General features: G+C 52.8%; 2 protein-coding genes across 34 annotated transcripts in view; both read left to right on the top strand.

Annotated features, from left to right (window-relative positions):
- Positions 1-9560, top strand: part of CAMK2G (calcium/calmodulin dependent protein kinase II gamma) — a 55321-nt gene extending 45761 nt beyond the window's left edge. For 14 of the 28 annotated variants that reach the window (XM_025435355.3, XM_035714964.2, XM_025435357.3 and 11 more), the window contains 7 exons: positions 286-330; positions 1623-1671; positions 2866-2979; positions 4888-4963; positions 5285-5379; positions 6849-7093; positions 7537-9560. In XM_025435355.3, the coding sequence (XP_025291140.1) occupies positions 286-330; positions 1623-1671; positions 2866-2979; positions 4888-4963; positions 5285-5379; positions 6849-7081 (612 nt within the window). In that variant the 3' untranslated portion in view covers positions 7082-7093; positions 7537-9560. Of the gene's footprint in view, positions 1-285; positions 331-1622; positions 1672-2865; positions 2980-4887; positions 4964-5284; positions 5388-6848; positions 7094-7536 lie in introns of those variants that run through there. The other 14 variants (XM_035714966.2, XM_025435375.3, XM_025435369.3 and 11 more) reach the window with 4 other exon arrangements.
- A 590-nt stretch (positions 9561-10150) lies between these two features.
- On the top strand, positions 10151-18516 carry NDST2 (N-deacetylase and N-sulfotransferase 2). Of its 6 annotated transcripts, none has more exons than XM_025434173.3 (16): positions 10151-10305; positions 10976-11211; positions 12462-12500; positions 12589-13944; positions 14132-14219; positions 14532-14686; positions 14871-15056; positions 15336-15464; positions 15596-15778; positions 15871-15967; positions 16494-16617; positions 16756-16930; positions 17182-17301; positions 17407-17516; positions 17688-17790; positions 17887-18516. In XM_025434173.3, the coding sequence occupies exons 4-16, from the start codon at positions 12940-12942 to the stop codon at positions 18010-18012; spliced, it is 2601 nt and encodes an 866-aa protein (XP_025289958.1). In that variant the 5' UTR covers positions 10151-10305; positions 10976-11211; positions 12462-12500; positions 12589-12939; the 3' UTR covers positions 18013-18516. The 6 variants fall into 6 exon arrangements, with proteins under 6 accessions (XP_025289958.1, XP_025289959.1, XP_025289955.1 ...); XM_025434174.3 differs by having other exon boundaries at positions 17131-17301; positions 17407-17479; XM_025434170.3 differs by having other exon boundaries at positions 17131-17301.
- Positions 18517-18575: the final 59 nt, after the last annotated feature.

Here is an 18575-nt window from a genome sequence, read left to right as displayed (position 1 = left end):
AATCAGGGACAGATTCCTTGTCCTCTCAGCTTCCCTGGTACCTGCTTTTGTTAAGTGTCAGGCCTGGCCTTCTTGCTCAGCCAGTACTGTCCCCTAAATCTGGGGCTTCCCAGCTGCCTGGACCTAGTTGAGCCAGAACATTTTGTTTTATGGGACTGGCTGGCAGGCAGGCCTCAGTGGTCATGATAGGGTCTATGAGGGACTGGGGTAAAGGATGGGGTCCCTCAGGGAAGAGCTGTAGGTCTGTCCCCAGGTCAGGAGGATAATTTTCATCTTCTCTCACAGGAGCCACAAACCACCGTGGTACACAACGCTACAGATGGGATCAAGGTGAGTGGTCCTGAGCTGGTCTCCTGCTTTAAAGATCAGCAGGAAAGAGGTGGGCTGGATCACAGAGTCTGTAGGTCCTGCAGATGGCAGCCTACAGGCTGCACCTTGAGGCCAAGGTGTGTGCAGAGTCTAGGCTGGAGACAATGTGTACCTGTTTGTCGCTCTGTTCCCTGGAACGGTACTATACTTCAGGCCCTATAGTCAGATGGGCCTGGGTTTGAATCCTAGGCCCCTGAATAAGTCACTCTAGCACTCTGCACCTCAACTTCCTTACCTATAAATTAAGGATAATAATAATGGAATGTCCGTCCATGACTTGTGAGGCTTAAATGACAGCAAACAGCTAAAAAAAGAGACAAAAGTATAATCAGACCCTAGAGCATCCTCCATTGCCTCACCCCATTATGCCTTCAATAGCTTTGTCTTCTTATTTGCACCACCATTAGTAAATATTTATCGAGCCCCAAACCATCCGGGGCTCTGGTCTACAGAGGTGACAAGACAAAAATCTCTCTCCACAGGTGTAGGGGAGGCAGATAATAAACCAAAAACCAAATAAGTAAAATAAAATCCAGTAGTGGTAAGTGCTATGAAGAAAATGACACTAAGTGAAGAGAGGGGGTGAACAGGGCTTTTACTTAAGTGGTCAGGGAAGAGCCTCCCTTAGGAGGTGATTTTTGAGCTAAAAACTAAATGGTGGGAAGGAGACAGCCAGGCAGACTCTGGGGCAGGGGCAGAGTGCCCTAGACCAGAGAGCTGCGAATGCAGGAGCTTAGTATGTATGCAGAACAGGGGAAATGAAGCAGAGCTAAGAGCGTGGAGCTGGGAGGGGAGCAGCAGGAGGGTGATGACGCAGGCCTGCTACTACGGCTTCATAGCAGTACGCATTTTCTTCCAGCCTCAAGGACAAGCTATTAGAGGGGAGGGGCAGATGGAGAGGGAGAAGCAGACTCCCCACTGAGCAGGGAGCCTGCTGTGGGGCTCGATCCCAGGACCCTGAGATCATGACCTGAGTTGAAGGCAGATGCTCAACCTACTGAGCCACCCAGCCAACCCGACGACTGTAGGCTTTAATGACAGGATAGATAGTTTCATTTACTGAGTTGAGGAAGACTAGGGAAGGAGTTTGGGAATCCAAGGTTCTATAAAATCGGATGGCAAGGGTGTAAATAGAGCCTTCTATGATTCTTCCCTGTACCTCCTGCAGAGCACATACGCTGCTTTTGTTCTGCTCGGTTCCTCTAGTTTCCAAGGACCTGAGTGTATAGAAACGTGTTCTTTTTGGCCTACAGGGCTCTACAGAGAGCTGCAACACCACCACAGAAGATGAAGACCTTAAAGGTAGGTGCTGGCCCTTGGTGGGGAAGGGACCCCAGCAATGTCCCAGGTACCTTGGTTCCAATGGGGTACCTGTCTTGTCTGTCCCCAGAACTGAGAATGGTGCCTCCTTATACTCTAGGAGAGGGCTTGGCAGAAAAGCTACTTTCCATGGGCTAAGATGTGAGGTCGCTGTCTGGCCTGGCTGGGCAAGAGATTTCTCTTTTTTGACCCCAAGTCTGGAATAGCTAAACTAGAGCTTTTCCTGGGCCTTTCTGGGGCCAGGGCTCAGAGAACTGTCCCTGTTGCTGATAAGGATAGGACATCCCAGTACAGAAAACATCCTGAGTCCCTGGAGCAGGAACCCACATATAGAGTGAGTCATTAGTAGGGTGACCAGTCGTCCCGATTTCCCTAGGTCTGGAGCAACTCCCGGGATGTGGAACTTTCAGCTTTAAAACCGGAACAGTCCTTGGGTACATTGGGATCAGCGACTATCGTCGCAAAATCTTGGCATGAATGATGGAGTCAGGACCACATTTGGCCATGTCCTAGTGGTCCTGTAAGGACCACCAGCCTAAGCTTGGGCCTGGCCAGAGGGCCAGGGGGTGTGGGAGGGCGTGGCAGACCAGACCAGTGGGAATCTCTGTCCTGCTCTTTGGTTTGGCCTCCTGGGATTGCTCCCTTTGCCATCAGTAAGTGACCTGAGGCCAGGGTCGCAGAAAAGTTGCAGGACAGAGCTGAGAGAGCACCCCCAGGAGCAGTAAAGGGGCACTGAACCTTTGGAACCTGAAAAAAATAAAAAGCATAAACATATAAAGGAGTTAAAACCAGTACTTGTAAGGCTGCTGGGATTAAGGCCAGAGCAATTCAGTTCTGGAGATGCTGGTGGAGGCTCCTTCACGGCTCTTGACCTTGTAGCCTAGCCCCCTGTGACATCTTCCCTGGGAGCATGGGTACCTGTACAGGCTGTTCAAAGGCTCCTCTGGAAGCCACAAGCCCAAGACTGTGCACCTTCCTGGGACTGTCAGCTGGGAGGCCTCTCTGGCAGAGGTGGCAGCGTGGGATGTGGTCCAGTGTCCACAGCAGCCCGAGGCGTTGCCTTGCCCCGGCTCTGCAGTGCCACGGGCTTGGGTCCTGTCTGGCTTGCTCGCTCACCTGCCTTGTTCTGTTTGTTTTGGCTGCTCTGCCTTGCCCTGCCCTGCCCTGGCTGGCTAGCTGCCCCGCTCCGCACTGGGAATGGCAGCTCGGTGCCTGAAGGACGGAGCTCCCGGGACAGACCAGCCCCCTCTGCAGGCATGCAGCCCCAGCCTTCTCTCTGCTCCTCAGCCAGTAAGTGTGAGGGAGGCACAATCTGGCTTCTGTCTCCCTGGCTCATCCTGAAGCCCCTCAGGGATCCCCCCAGAGCTGTCAGGCCAACCCAGCTGTCTATCTCAGTAAGCTTGGGGAGCTCGGCCTCTGCTGGGTGGGAGAGCTGATTGGAGGTGCCTTTAAGGCCAGGCAGGGGCCCCTGGGACCAGGGCCCAAAGACATCAAGAGTGGGTGGAAGAACATGGTGGGAAGGAATAGAAAGCCCCTGGGATATTTGGTGGGCCTTGCCTCAGCAATGAGCCAGGAAGAAAGGCCAAGTCAGAAATCAGGTCAAAGGTGGTGGGAGCGGGGGTGATGGTGAAATTGCTGTAGCCGAGAACCATGTTGGGATGGGGTGTTGCCTGAGGCTCAACATATCATATTGAGAGCATGAGGCTTGGGGTGAGAAACACCTGAAGTAGCTTGAACCTCCCACAGCCTCAGCTTCCTTATCTATAAAGTGGGAATAAAATAGCACCTACCTCAGAGCTCTGTAATGAAAAAGACATGAGATAGTAGAACGTCTAAGTTGTGTCATGTAGAGAATGCCTTTGTCTGCTTCTTTTCCTTCTACTGTCTATCCTTTTAGAGTTTATCAACACGATCCTCTTCACCCACAGGGCCCCAGTCAGGTCCTACAAATGGGTTCAGTGGGGTTGGAGAGGGAATGTGTGTGTGTGTGTGTATGTTTGTGTGTGTGTGTGTGTGTGTGTGTACACACGTACCTGCTTGCCTCTGGAAAGTGGGTAGAGCTTGTTTGTTCCCCCAACATGCTGCTTACTCACCTGGAGCTGCCTACGTGACAGCGCTGGTGGCTGTGGGGCCCCACCTGGTGGTGTCTTTGGCTGTGCTGTCCTCTCCCAGCTGTGCCCCTCGGCTGTGCTGTTCTAATGCTCGCATTTGTCTTGCAGCCTCTTGCTCCTGTGAGGAAAGGCTTGTAGCTTGGGCCAGCCCGGGTCTCTGGTCAGGGTTAGCCTGAGCTCAGTCTGAGCCCTCCTTTACCCTAGTGGTGCTCCGGCTAACAGTGCTGTTCCCTGTCAGTGAACTGCCGATGAGTGCAGGGTACCACCAGCAGTTCCTCGGCTTTGGATAGCATGGGGGTGGGGGACTCTGAGGGCTCCAGTTCTGCCTGCCTGTCATTCTGAGCCTTGTCTTGGTTTTCTTGAGGGACACATCCTGGCATGAGAGCTGGTATGAGATTTAGAGCTTTTCCGAGGCTCATCCAGGGTAAACGGAGCCATCTCTGGTGAGAAGCTCCATTGAAAGAGTGTTTATAGTACCAAGATCCTTTATCCCAGAAAAGCCCTGTGGAGGAGATGAGCAAGGTGAAGAGAATTAAGCATCCATCCCAGGGCTCTGTTCATCCTTTTAGAGCCCTCATCCCTGGCTAGGTTCTGCTCTCAGGCTGGCTGTTGCCCAGGGCTAGGTTCTGGACCACTGAGTGAGGGTTGGGGGTGGTGTGGTGTGGTGGAAACTGAGACCTGACTGAGCCCCTTCAGGTGAGAGAAGTAAGCAGGCAATGGAGACAGCCATATCAGGAGATGCTTCTTCTAGAGGCTAAATGTGCTGGGGATGGGATCACGGACTCTAGGCAGAGTATTAATGATGGCTAGCCTCCTCAATTGTAAAAGACAAGAGCGTTTTCTGCATCCTACTTGTTAATGGAGAGGGAGATAAAGGCCAGAGAACCATAACGAAAGGGTGGGCTTCAGGAGGAGGGGGCCATTAGCTCCATAGACAACAGAGAAGGAATGAAGAGAAAGTGGGCTCGCTCTCCCTGAAGAGGGCCTCGATGTTAAAGATAGAGATCACAGGGATTCTCTGAAGGATTGGGGAGGGCTCTCTGTCACTTAGGAAGTAAATTGCTGGATTTTTTTTTTCCCTCCACAGTGCGAAAACAGGAGATCATTAAGATCACAGAACAACTGATTGAGGCCATCAACAATGGGGACTTTGAAGCCTACACGTGAGTAGAGACCCATTTCCTTGAGCCCACGTTGTCTCTCGAGGCCCTCCCTCCTCCCCAACATCAGCTTGTACCCTGCGAAAAGGGAGAGCTGGGCCTTGGGCACAATGTCAGAATTAAACCCCAGGCCCTTAGGCTGGCCTCTCTCCCGGGTAGATACCCTGTGATAGTATCCCACCCTGCCATGGGGTCCCGGTGGCGGGCCCTAAGATCTTTGCCATCTTGTTGGGCCTAGCCCATAGCTGACCTGCTGAGGACAGACACCACGGACAAGAAAGACAGTCTTCATAGGAGACTGACAGGCTGCTTTTCTTTCTGCAGGAAGATTTGCGATCCAGGCCTCACTTCCTTTGAGCCTGAGGCCCTTGGTAACCTCGTGGAGGGGATGGATTTCCATAAGTTTTACTTTGAGAATCGTGAGTGGGTTCGTGCTGCTGATATACTCCTGCCTGCCCCTTTACCCCCTTTGCCTCTGTCCCTGCTCACCTCCTCTTCCCAGATGCCCGCTTTTCCCTTATTTGACATGCTTGGCTGCACCCTGGTCTGTGTGTTTGCCTCCTTGTACCCTGAGGATGGTCTTAAACTGACACCTTTGAAGGACCTGCTCCAGAACCCCACGTGTCCCTTCATTCTGCAGCAGCTCGGTGGCAGTGCTGGTTGCCACAGTCAGGGTCACTATTTCTCTAAGCCTCGCCTCTTTCCACGAGGACTGGAAACCACTGAGATAAGGTTGAGATGATGTCAGCAAGTAATAATGAAGCTCTCTATCTACAGGTTTCACAGTAGAGGAAATTAAAACCAGGATAAGAATGTACAAGCAAGTAGTAGGGCACTGGAGGTGATTTATGAGATCAGAAGTTGTGGCTTGGGTCCTCCTGAACACGGAGGGAGACAGTCCTGGCTGAGGGGCTGTGCACTCTGCACTGTTCGTGGAAGTCCCAGGGATAAGATGATGACTCACCACCTCCTATCCTTCTCTCCACTCTAGCACCCTCCTCTTCCCTATTTTTTTTTTTTTTTCTTTTCTTTCCTACTTTATCCTGGGCCTTCCCCATCCTGCCCTGAGTTTTATTTTGTCACTGTTTTCTCTACTAACTACCATCTTCTCCATGTCTCAGCTTCAAATGTAAACCCTTGGCTACCTAACTAATTCTATTAGCCAGAAGCAGTTTCAGAGTTCATAGAAGCCCTAGGAGGGTCTCAGGTAGCCCCTATCCAACATTTGAAATGAATTAAAATGTGAATCTCATTAAAAGCAACTCCATCTGCAGTGCTGGCTGATAATGGCAAAACAACGTCTTTTGGCTTTCCCCCAGAAGAACCTGGGAACCCCAGGAATATCCTGAGCTTGGTGCTTTGGTGATTCAATTTTAACTTTGGACATTTTTTTTTTCTAAATCACAAATCCATTTTGAAATCTTAAGCTCTTGATTTTGCTCTGCAGCCAATTAGGGACAAGCCAACCCTTAGGAAATCTAAACATCAGCCTGGAAGAGTGGAAAGATCTTAGGCTTTGTTAAAGAGTCAGATGGTCTGAGTTCAAATGTTGTGTGATTTGAGCAAATTACTTAACCTCCTTGAGCCTGTTTCATTATCTTATAATAAAAATATTGACCAAGAAATAGAGCTTATGTATGTAAAACCCCAGCACAATGTCTGATTAAAGTAGCAGTTGCTATTATCCTCGTTCTCCACCTCTTTCTTCCTTTTGGATAACTGAGACTTATTGTCCTGGGATTTCCTGACCTCTGGTGTCTGCGGGACTTAGAGACTGCCAGAATGGTTGCTGGAACGAGGGGCAGACCTGGAAGTGCAGGCTGGGAGGAAAATCTGTGCCTGGGCCTGACGCCCTCCTACCTCCTACATTTTGCCTTGCCCCCTGCAGTTCTGTCCAAGAACAGCAAGCCCATCCACACCACCATCCTGAACCCGCACGTCCACGTGATTGGGGAGGACGCAGCTTGCATCGCCTACATCCGCCTCACCCAGTACATCGATGGGCAGGGTCGGCCTCGCACCAGCCAATCGGAGGAGACCCGGGTCTGGCACCGCCGGGATGGCAAGTGGCTCAATGTCCACTATCACTGCTCAGGAGCCCCTGCTGCACCGCTGCAGTGAGCTCAGCCACAGGTGCACCTGGTAGGGGGGGTGTGAGGTAGGGGACAGGTGGGATCAGAGGTGGGAAAGTCACACTGGGGGAGGAGATCTCGACCATCTCAGAGGCGTGGCAAAGGCGGGCAGACAGACTTGTGTCTGGCCCCAGGACTCCAAGTTAAGTTGGGTGACTTTGAACAGGTTATTTCCCTACCCCAAGCCTCAGTTTCCTTAGCTGTCAAAAAGAGAGAGAAAGTGGTTCCTATTTCTGTGAGTTGTGAGGATTAAATAAGATACTCCTAAGTGAAGCATTTGCTCTCAGCAAATGTGAAGTGATGTTATATTTAAATGCTAGCTTCTCCCCCATCCTCCACCTTCTCAGGCAGACTTGGCCATGTGTATAGTGTGTTTAAGTCCTTGGAACTCATCTGTGTGCTTATTGTCCTTTGTTCTGTTACCACATCTGTCCTCTTTGACAGGGGCATTAGGAGATCCCAGCCGGAGGTCAAACCTTCGCAGCCAGTGGCTCTGGAGGGCCTGAGTGACAGCGGCAGTCCTGTTCGTTTGAGGTTTAAAACAATTAAATTACAAAGCGGCAGCAGCCAATGCACGCCCCTGCATGCAGCCCTCCCGCCCGCCCTTCGTGTCTGTCTCTGCTGTACCGAGGTGTTTTTTACATTTAAGAAAAAAAAAGAAAAAAAGATTGTTTAAAAAAAAATGGAATCCATACCATGATGCGTTTTAAAACCACCGATAGCCCTTGGGCTGGCAAGAAGGCAGGAGTTTGTGTGACACCCGTCCTGGCATGAGCAGCCGGCTCACCCACCAGCCTTGAAGAGGTGAGCTCGGCCTCTGGCCTCCATGGACTCGGGGGGCCAGGTGAGAACTCTGACAGAGCTCTGGGGGCTGTGATGTGATTGCAGCCCCTGAGGTGGCCTGCCTGCCCCAGGTCTAGGAATGGACTTCTTCTGAACTTGCATAGCGCCTAGAATGAGGCTGATGAGAACATCGTGGCCGTCAGACCTACTTGGGAGAGAATGCAGAGCTCCCAGCCTGCTGTGGAGGCAGCTGAGAAGCAGTGGCCTCGGAACTGAGGGACTGAGGGCCTGGACGTTGCTATACTGTTCCATTTAGTGTAGAAGGGAAGAGAATTGGTGCTGCAGAAGTGTGTCCGCTACAAAGCTGATGAGAAACCTCGTGTTAGTCTGACATGTACTCACTCATCCATTTCTATAGGATGCACAATGCACGTGGGCCCTGATACTGAGCCCTAATACCTGCAGCTGGGAAGAGGGAGGGGTTGCTGCTTTGCTTTGTGTTTGTTTTCTTATAACTTAGCAAGGAGAGAGCCACGCCCTGGTCAGGGCTCCCCTTGCTGCTTTTGGCAGTTCTGTTTCTGTGCTAATTTGGACCATCCTTGTCTTGCCTTTTCATGGTGGTGGTCCCCGTGCTGACCCTCATCTGGGCCTGGGCCCTCTGCCAAGTGCCCCTGTGGGATGGGAGGAGTGAGGCAGCGGGATTGAGTTGATGGTTGTTTCTATGCATTCAGGCTGCCCTCAGGACTGCCTCCCTTCTTACTCTTCCCTTGCTGCACGTCCATCTCTTTTCCTGTCTTTGAGATTGACCCGACTGCTCTGGCAAGAAGAGGTGTTCTCTTTAAAGAGGCCTCTACTGACCACCTGAAGTATATGACTTACTGCTGGACAATCTGCATGGGCATCACCCCCCCTCACCTGCATGTACCCAAAAGAGGTGTCCAGAGCCAAGGCTCCTACATTCATTGTCCCTCTCTGTGCTCAAGGAGTTCCATTCCTGGAGGGAAAGATCTATATATACTCTAAGCAGACAGCAGAGAAGATAATGGAGGAGCAATTGGTCATGGCCTTGGTTTCTCCAGAACAACTGTGCAGACTTATCTGCACAAATATCTGCACTATTGGGGGAAAGGTGGGTAAGCCCTAGCTTCCTGGACTACCTTCAGGGGGCACAGGAGCTGGGAGAAGAGGCAAAGCTACAGGTTTACCTTGGAGCCAGCTGAGAAGAGCAGACTCACAGGTGCTGGTGCTTGGGTTTAGCCAGGCTCCTCTGAGCACCTCATGCATGCCTCAGCCCCTGGGCCCTCGCCCTTTCTTGCCCTGCAGCCTGCAGTACCAGCACGCAGACGCCTTCACCACAGGGTTTGGTTTTGCTGGCTTGAAGAAAAATGGTCTTAGAGTTCATTAAGACCCATAGCTTCATATGGCTGCTCCAGCCCCACTTCTTAGCATTCTTACTCCTCTTCTGGGGCTAATGTCAGCATCTATAGACAATAGACTATTAAAAAAAAAAAAATCACCTTTTAAAACAGGAAATGGAAGGCATTTGATGCAGAATTTTTGCATGATGACATAGAAATAATTTAAAAATAGTTAGTGTTTGTTCTGAATGTTGGTAGACCCTTCATAGCTTTGTTACAATGAAACCTTGAACTGAAGATATTTAATAAAATAACCTTTAAACAGTCCATTGTGTTACTGCTGTTGGAGGCTGATGGCCAAGGGCTTAAGATTTAGCAGCCTGGGTTACAGGGCCTCAGACGGAGACATGTAGCTTCTCCCACTCCCTTGGGGCCCGTTTTAGAATAAAACTTCCTCACAAACTCCTCAGCCTCCAAGCAGCCCGCCCGGCGGGCTGCGGCGGCCAAGGCGAGTCAGGCTGGGGTGCGACGCTGCGGGTCCGCGGCGGTGGGCCGGGGTCTCGCCCCGCCCCCGGCCCCGCCCGCGTCAGGGCCCGCCCCGCCCCCTCGCCCTCCGCGGGCCCGCTCGGCTCCCCCTGCGCCGGGCGGAGTGGACGAGCCCGTAGCCTGGCCCCGCCCCCGCCCCGGGAGCCCCGGCGCCCGACGCTCGCCGGACTGTGCCACCGGGCGGGGAGGTGGGGGAGCGCCTCTCCGGGCGGGGCGCGCGGCCCGCAGTCTGGGAGGCCGACGCTGCCCAGGGCGCTGCGGAGGGCGGCTCGGCTGCCCGGCAGCTCGGCAGCGCGGCTGCGAGGCGCGGACTCCGCCGGGACCCGAGCGGGCGCCGCGAGCGGCAGCGCGCCGCCTCCCCCCCCCCCCGGGTGGCCGCGGTGGTTGGGCCCGGCTGCGGCAGAGCGTTCGCTCGGAGATGGCGGAGCCGCGGCGACGCGGCCAGAGGCCCCGAGAGCTGGGAAGCCGGGCAGCCCCGGGACGCGGCGGAGCCCGGGGCCAGCGGGGACGCCGCCTAGTCCGCCGGGTGAGCCGCCCTTGAGGGTAACCACCCCCACTCAGACTGTGGCCCCCCCGCGGTCGCCCGCAGTTCCTCCCCTCACACTTCCCCTCAGTGTTGCCACCATCACCACCCGCGGGCTTGTCCCGGGCGGCCCTCGGCGCGGCCCCGCGCTGCCCTCTCCCGCGGCCCTTCCACCCGCCGCCCTCCCGGTTGCCTCAGTGCCCTCGGTGCGGGGCTCCGCCTTCCCTCTGGGCTCTCCCAGCCCGACGCCTGCGTCGATGTCACCCCCGGCTCTCCTCAGCGCGTCCCTTGCCCGGCTCCCGGCTGGCGCTCCCTTGGCGTCCACCTGTGACCGCATGTACCTCCTCCGCAGGGACCCCCGGTCCGTGCCCCCCCGGTGCGCCAGCCCCGCATCCCGTCGTCGCTGCTCGGCGCCCCCTCCTCCGCCAGCGGCCGCAGCGCTCGTCTCCCCGCGCGGGGCCCCCAGCCCCGCCTTCCCGGTCCCTAAGCCCGGGTGCTGTCGCCCAGCAGGCCCGGTGACCCCCGCGGTTTCTGCCCCCAAGACCTCCCGGCGCTGCCCACACGCGCAGCACCCCTGCCCCGTGTCCCTGCTTCGGGGTTTGCCATCCCACCCCGCGCTCTACCCCAGTAGCTCCCGGGGCGCCCCTTCCCTGAGTATCGCTGCTGCTTCTAGGTGTGAAGCCGACATGCAGCGGTTTACCAACACAGGCTGTGGAGCTTGACGGGCCTGACTCTGAAGCCCTCCACTCACTGGGCTGTGTGATCCTGGGCAAGTTACTAAGCTTCTCTGGACCTCAGATTACTCCTGTGTAAACGGGGATAATAATAGTATCTACTCCTTACCTACCTCCCAGGGCTGGTGTGAGCGTTAAATATTTGGAAAGCTCTTAGAAGAATGTCTGACGAAGAGTAAGCTCTCAGTAACTATTTGCTGTTTTTCTTACCATTAATGGGTGAGACACCCTGAGTGTCCACTCCCCCCACCCCCCCGTTTCCCTCCAGTTTCCTTTAACTCTTAGGATTTACCCCTTCCCATCACCATTTTGATCCTCCCCGAGCTTTTTTTTTTTTTTCTCACGTCCATTAATTTGACCCAGACCAAAGCCCAGCTGTTCTTAAATTATCTCCCAATTCCAAGGAACCCTGTCTCTGCCTAATCACCCCTGAGTTGTGTGTGTCTGGGAGGGGGGTAGTAGAGTGGGATTGTCAGTCATTGGCCTTACTAGGAATGGCCGAGCTGGAGAGAGGAGCATTAAAGCTTTTAGAAGCAGTCTATCTATTTAAGAAAACAGTCTCCAAAATTAGGCCTCCCTGAAACTGTTTTCTGATCACACTGTCCTTACCTCTCTCTTATTGGTTGGATATGACTTAAGCTCCTGTTGCTCTCATCCAGCCCCACTCAGTTTGCTGTTTTTGAAACAGGCTTCAATCCCTCATGTCTCCACAGTTTAGCTCAGGACCTTCCTGAGCTGTTCAGTGATGAGGATATAGTATCACCTAGGCTAAGTTAGGAAGGAAAGCTAAAGTGATAGAGAGACTCTGGAGTCAGCTCTCCGGGTTATCTCAGGCCCCAGTGATGTGGCCTGCCCTGGGGCTACATTTTTGTCACCTCTCTGACACTGGTGCAGGTGAGGTGAAGGGCAGGGGCTGAGTAATTTTTCACAAGCAATGGAAAAGAGAGTTCCCAGGTTCTGGATTTGGAAGTGAATTGACTGATTACCTAGCAGCATTTCTCTTGCCTCTTCAACTCCCCCCACTCTAGCGTCCTCCTGACTGCAAGTTCGTTAGTGCTTTTAGCTTGTGATGTTGGGTTTGATTGATGAGGAAGATTAACAGACTCATGAGTTTCCTCTTATCTGATATTTCGTTGGAGCACGGGACTTGTGGGGCTTTCCGTCCCTCCCTCCCAGGCCGACCAGAGCTCCTGCTGGCTGACCAACTGCTCAGTCTTGGGCTGGGAACTTTTTTCAGAGCAGGTTCATTTTCAGCCTCCTGGACTGTTTGATCTCTTGTTGATGAGATTTATTCCCTTCCAACCCTTGAATATACTGCTCTAGCTCAGAAATTAGCTCAGGAAGGGGAATTTAGACAGTGTTTTCAGAAAGGGAACAAGCTATGAAATGAAAGTATGAGACTTGGATTGTGTTGTTCTTCTGCAGGAGCTTTTTTTGGAAAAGAAATCATCCTGTGAGCAGGAGGTAAGAGAGATGCGTGAAGAGGGGAATGGATTAAAGATACACTTTCAGGTGGAGAAGTAACCCATTGATTTTTCTGTCTTATAAATAGTGAGAGCAGAGATGATGAACTTTGTTAACCTTTGATGTGAGGAGCTCAGCAGGACGGAGAGTGGAACCTCGCTAGATTTGCATCCTGAAGCCATGGAGCAGGGGGCCATGGTGACCTGAGACCAATGGACTCTGTCCAGTTGCCCCTTATTGCCCCTTCTGACTCCCCTACCCTAAAGTAAGGGTACTTGACTCCAGCTTTTCAGGGGGCTGACCCTGAGGAAATCCTTTTCCCTTATTTTCCTATCTTTCTACCCTCCTGAGAGAGCCCCAGCCTATAGAACTCCTACCTCCCATCCCCTGAGGTAGTCCCCATCCCTGCCTCCCCTTCCCCGCCTCCCCTTCCCCCGCCATGCTCAAGCTGTGGAAGGTGGTACGCCCAGCTCGGCAGCTGGAACTGCACCGCCTCATACTGCTGCTGATTGCTTTCAGTCTGGGCTCCATGGGCTTCCTGGCTTACTATGTGTCCACCAGCCCCAAGGCCAAGGAACCCTTGCCCCTGCCCTTGGGAGACTGCAGCAGTGGTGGAGCAGCTGGCCCTGGCCCTGTGCGTCCTCCAGTCCCGCCACGGCCCCCCAGGCCACCAGAGACAGCTCGAACTGAACCTGTGGTCCTTGTATTTGTGGAGAGTGCATACTCCCAGCTGGGACAGGAGATTGTGGCCATCTTGGAGTCTAGTCGTTTTCGCTATAGCACCGAGCTAGCACCTGGCCGAGGGGACATGCCCACACTGACTGATCATACCCGTGGCCGCTATGTCTTGGTCATTTATGAAAACCTGCTCAAGTATGTCAACTTGGATGCGTGGAGTCGGGAACTGCTAGACCGGTACTGTGTGGAGTATGGTGTGGGCATCATTGGCTTTTTCCGAGCCCATGAACATAGCCTACTAAGTGCCCAGCTCAAGGGCTTTCCCCTTTTTCTACACTCAAATTTGGGGCTCCGGGACTACCAAGTGAATCCTTCTGCCCCCCTACTGCATCTCACACGCCCCAGCCGCCTAGAACCTGGGCCACTGCCTGGTGATGACTGGACCATCTTCCAATCCAATCATAGCACATATGAACCAGTGCTTCTTGCCAGCCTTCGGCCAGCTGAGCCCCCTGTGCCAGTACCAGTGCCTCGCCGGACCCGGCTTCCCACTGTCATACAGGACCTGGGGCTTCATGATGGCATCCAACGGGTGCTCTTTGGCCATGGCCTTTCCTTCTGGCTCCACAAGCTTGTTTTTGTTGATGCTGTTGCGTACCTCACTGGCAAGCGCCTCTGCCTAGACCTTGACCGCTACATCTTAGTAGACATCGATGACATCTTTGTGGGCAAGGAAGGTACCCGCATGAAGGTGGCTGATGTTGAGGTCAGTCTTTTTCCTCCAATTGCTTTCCTTAGAAGCTGTGTCAAGCTCTATCCTATCAGACTACCCTGACTCTGAGCTTGTCATCGGTATAATCTCTGCCCTTTTCAGTCAAGAAGTACACTGCTTCTCATTTTTCTTCTGTTTAGTGTGCTCTCATGATTTCTCGTGTTCCTGCCACCTTTTCTAGGCTCTGTTGACCACCCAGAACAAACTCAGGACCTTAGTCCCCAACTTCACCTTCAACCTGGGCTTCTCGGGCAAGTTTTATCATACTGGTGAGTATTCTTCTGCCCTCTCAGCATATCAGTCTTAGTGTGATCTGTCCCTTCACTGTTCATCTTCCTGGGTAGACAAGTTGGAGAAAAGGGGCAGGGTTTGGGATCAAAATGTTGTGTGGAGCGGGCGGCGGATGTGAATTTAGGTTAGCATGGTTGGCTGGAAGACAAGTTAGCGGGGGGACAGATAGGCTTAGGTAGGCAGAGGTCAACAATCTTGTCCAAAGAATGGAAGGTGGTCAGTATTGTTACGGAACAGAGGAGGGCACAGGGCCCAACTGGCTGTGGTCAGTGGTCAGTGTGTGATCATAGGGACAGAGGAGGAGGATGCAGGGGACGACATGCTGCTGAAGCACCGCAGAGAGTTCTGGTGGTTCCCCCACATGTGGAGCCACATGCAGCCACACCTGTTCCACAATCGCTCCGTGCTGGCTGACCAGATGAGGCTCAACAAACAGTTTGCTCTGGTGAGACACTTGGATCTCGTCCCCATACTTTTGCCCAAAGATAATGCTTCCTTTTCAACCTTCCCCTAATGGGTACCCTTTCCCTACCCTGTCCATTTTTCTTTCTGTGGAGGCATCCCCACCCTCTTTACCCTCTACTCCCTAAACCTCACCAGGTCCTGGTGAGAGTCTATGCCATTCCCAGGAGCATGGGATTCCCACGGATCTGGGGTATGCTGTGGCCCCCCACCACTCGGGTGTATACCCCATCCACACGCAGCTCTATGAGGCCTGGAAATCTGTGTGGGGCATCCAGGTGACCAGCACTGAGGAGTACCCCCATCTCCGCCCTGCCCGCTACCGCCGTGGCTTCATTCACAATGGCATTATGGTGAGGGACCCCCAACACAAACTTGAATCAAACTCCTATGTTTAGACAACCACCACCCTGCATTGACTTCCTTCCTATCAACTTCTAGTCCAAGTTTACATAATAGGGGGTAGAGGGGTAAAACATCATAGTGCACATACTAGGAGTTTTAGTGGTATAACTCAGACCTCTACAAACCCAAGGAATCGTTAATGCTTAGGACTTTTGTTCCTTATCTGCTTTTCATTCCACCTTTCAAATCTCATCTCTTCCCCGCCCCCCCCAACCCCCTTCTTCTAGGTACTGCCACGGCAGACGTGTGGCCTCTTCACTCACACAATCTTCTATAACGAATATCCCGGAGGTTCTCGTGAACTAGACAGGAGCATCCGAGGTGGAGAGCTCTTTCTGACAGTGCTGCTTAATCCGGTAAGGTGCTGAGAGGAAGGGCTAGAAGACTGGAGGGCCGAAGTGTATGGAGGCTGGGACCTTTGCTTACCAAGCCTGATTCTGAGGTGGGGTAGGCTCTCCAGTTCTGACATGCAGGCACCCCCTTACAGATCAGCATTTTTATGACCCATCTGTCCAATTATGGAAATGATCGGCTGGGCCTGTATACCTTTGAGAGCCTGGTGCGCTTCCTCCAGTGCTGGACACGGCTGCGCCTACAGACCCTTCCTCCTGTCCCTCTCGCACGAAAGTACTTTGAACTATTCCCTCAAGAGCGAAGCCCCCTTTGGCAGGTATGGGTGGAGCTCAGGGTGACCAGAGATGTGATGAGGGCGGGGAGGGTTGAGGAAAAGATTAGACATCTGATTCTTTGCTTCATCTTCAGAATCCTTGTGATGACAAGAGGCACAAAGATATCTGGTCCAAGGAGAAAACCTGTGATCGGCTCCCCAAGTTCCTGATTGTGGGCCCCCAGAAGACAGGTGAATCATCCCTAGCTAACTTCTCTTTCCCTGCCTTACACCCAAAGGATTCTTTGGCCAAAGAATTCCCTTCACATACCCATCCCTCCTTAATCCAGTCTCCTAAGACAGTGTTTCTTAATTCTGGTGGTGCATCAGAACCTTCTGTGTTTTGTTTTGTTTTTTTTAAAGATCCACAAGTGAGGGTACCTGGGTGGCTCAATGGTTGAGTATCTGCCTTTTGCTTGGGTCATGGTCCCAGGGTCCTGAGATCAAGTTCCATGGGGAGCCTGCTTCTCCCTCTGCTTATGTCTCTGCCTGTGTGTGTGTGAGAGAGATGAATGAATAAAATATTTAGAAAAATCCACAAGTGATTCTGATCCAGTCAAGGCTGAAAACTATTCTAACACTTCTCTGGGCTTCTCTCAGTCTAGTTTGTCCAAAGGGGATATTACTACCCAGAGTGGTTATTTTCTCACCTCCCTAAAGTCCATGTTGTTGATCTGGTTTCTTTCCCACAAAAGCCTGAACTTTCTCTCCTGCTTAGGGACCACAGCTATTCACTTCTTCCTGAGCCTGCACCCAGCTGTGACTAGCAGCTTCCCTAGCCCCAGCACCTTTGAGGAGATTCAGTTCTTCAACGGCCCTAATTACCACAAGGGCATTGATTGGTGAGGCTGGGACCCTTGGAATGTTTCTCAGAGGAACACTCCCTTCCCTCAAAATACCCCGTTCCAACTTCCACTAGCACAGATGTTTGGCCCCTTCACTTTGCAAATTCTCTGCCTCTCATCTGTACTACTTCCTAGGTACATGGACTTCTTCCCTGTCCCTTCCAATGCCAGCACTGACTTTCTGTTTGAAAAAAGTGCCACCTACTTTGACTCAGAGGTTGTACCACGTCGGGGGGCTGCCCTCCTGCCACGAGCCAAGATCATCACTGTGCTCACCAACCCTGCTGACAGGGCCTATTCCTGGTATCAGGTGAGCCTGAAACTAGGGATACGTTAGGGCTTAAGTGAGGGAAGTGGTGACTGCTAGAGCGACAGAAGGAAGAGGGTAGGGAAACTAAGCCAGTCGCTCTGGGGAGGGGTTCTTATGCTGTTTATCCACCAGACCAAGAGTAGGGCAGAGTAATTCTCTCAAATCACCCATCCCTTCCCTTCCTATTCCTTGTCCTTCAGCACCAGCGAGCACATGGAGACCCAGTTGCTCTGAATTATACCTTCTACCAGGTGATATCCGCCTCCTCTCAGGCCCCTCTGGCACTTCGCTCCCTGCAGAACCGCTGTCTTGTCCCTGGCTACTATTCCACCCATCTGCAGCGCTGGCTGACTTACTATCCCTCTGGACAGGTACAGTCCCCCAATAGACCCTGTTGGGGTCCCCCTTCCCTTCCTCTTCCTTCAGTCTAGAGGCTTCTAAGGAATACAGAAGAAACCACATCCCTGTCCCTTTAGTTGCTGATTGTGGATGGGCAAGAGCTGCGTACCAACCCAGCTGCCTCAATGGAGAGCATCCAGAAGTTCCTGGGTATCACACCCTTTCTGAACTACACACGGACCCTCAGGTGGGAGAGTATGACCCAGGGGAGGAGGAATCTGGGGGAAATGGGGAAGCAGGTTGACCATGTCTGTTTGGAAGAGATGTGTGTCCCTGTGAGCTGGGAGAGGTAGTGTACATTTCTGGGGTTTGAATTTCCTTTCTCCCTACCAACCAGCGGCCTCTTCTCGTCAAGCAGGTTTGATGAAGATAAGGGATTCTGGTGCCAGGGTCTTGAAGGTGGTAAGACTCGCTGTCTCGGGAAGAGCAAAGGCCGAAGGTATCCAGATATGGACACTGAGGTGAGTAAAGCCTGGGACAAGGTATCCCTCTCTACCTCTAAGATCTCATCCTTGTCCCACTCCTTACCATTTCTGCCTCCATTTTTCTCCTATTAGTCCCGCCTTTTTCTTACGGATTTTTTCCGGAACCACAATTTGGATCTGTCGAAGCTGCTAAGCCGGCTTGGACAGCCAGTGCCCTCATGGCTTCGGGAAGAACTGCAGCATTCCAGTCTGGGCTGATGTCCGGGCCTCCTGTACCAGCAAAAGCCCCCTGCTTCCCTAAAGGGCAAGCCCAGAGCAGGGCCCAAAAGGGGGATAGAGTGGCCCAGCCCCTGCCCCTTCTACCTCAGTGGCCCCCAGGCCTGGGATGGCTGAGAAGGGAAGGGCAGTCCTTTCCCACAGCTCTGGGGTCTTATAAAGGGGCTTCCCTTGATACCCCACATCGTGGTACTAGGCACCTTTGACCCATGGTCTTAGAAGGTGGGCAGGAATGAAAGGGTCCAGGCAGGGTGTAGAGGAACTTATTAATCCAGTGACTTCCCTCTTCATCCTCAGCAGTATATCTATCTATACCTGACTATGGGAGGGACCCCCTACTGTGGGATCAATGGGATCTACCTGTGGCCCGGCCTCCCTAATGTCATTCACATTGAATGGGGACGAGGCCGGACAGTGGCTCATAGAGCTAAGTATGAGCCCTAGCTGTGGGCTAGAAATGTCCTTAAATAAACATCCTTATTTTTCTGTTTTGTCTGCCTCACTGGAGTGGGAGGAACTTAGACTAAAGCAAGTATCAGTCTTTT

Source organism: Canis lupus, chromosome 4 (genome assembly GCF_003254725.2).
Source record: "Canis lupus dingo isolate Sandy chromosome 4, ASM325472v2, whole genome shotgun sequence".
In the NCBI taxonomy this organism is placed as follows: domain Eukaryota; kingdom Metazoa; phylum Chordata; class Mammalia; order Carnivora; family Canidae; genus Canis; species Canis lupus.
This window is presented reverse-complemented; position numbering and strand designations above follow the sequence as displayed.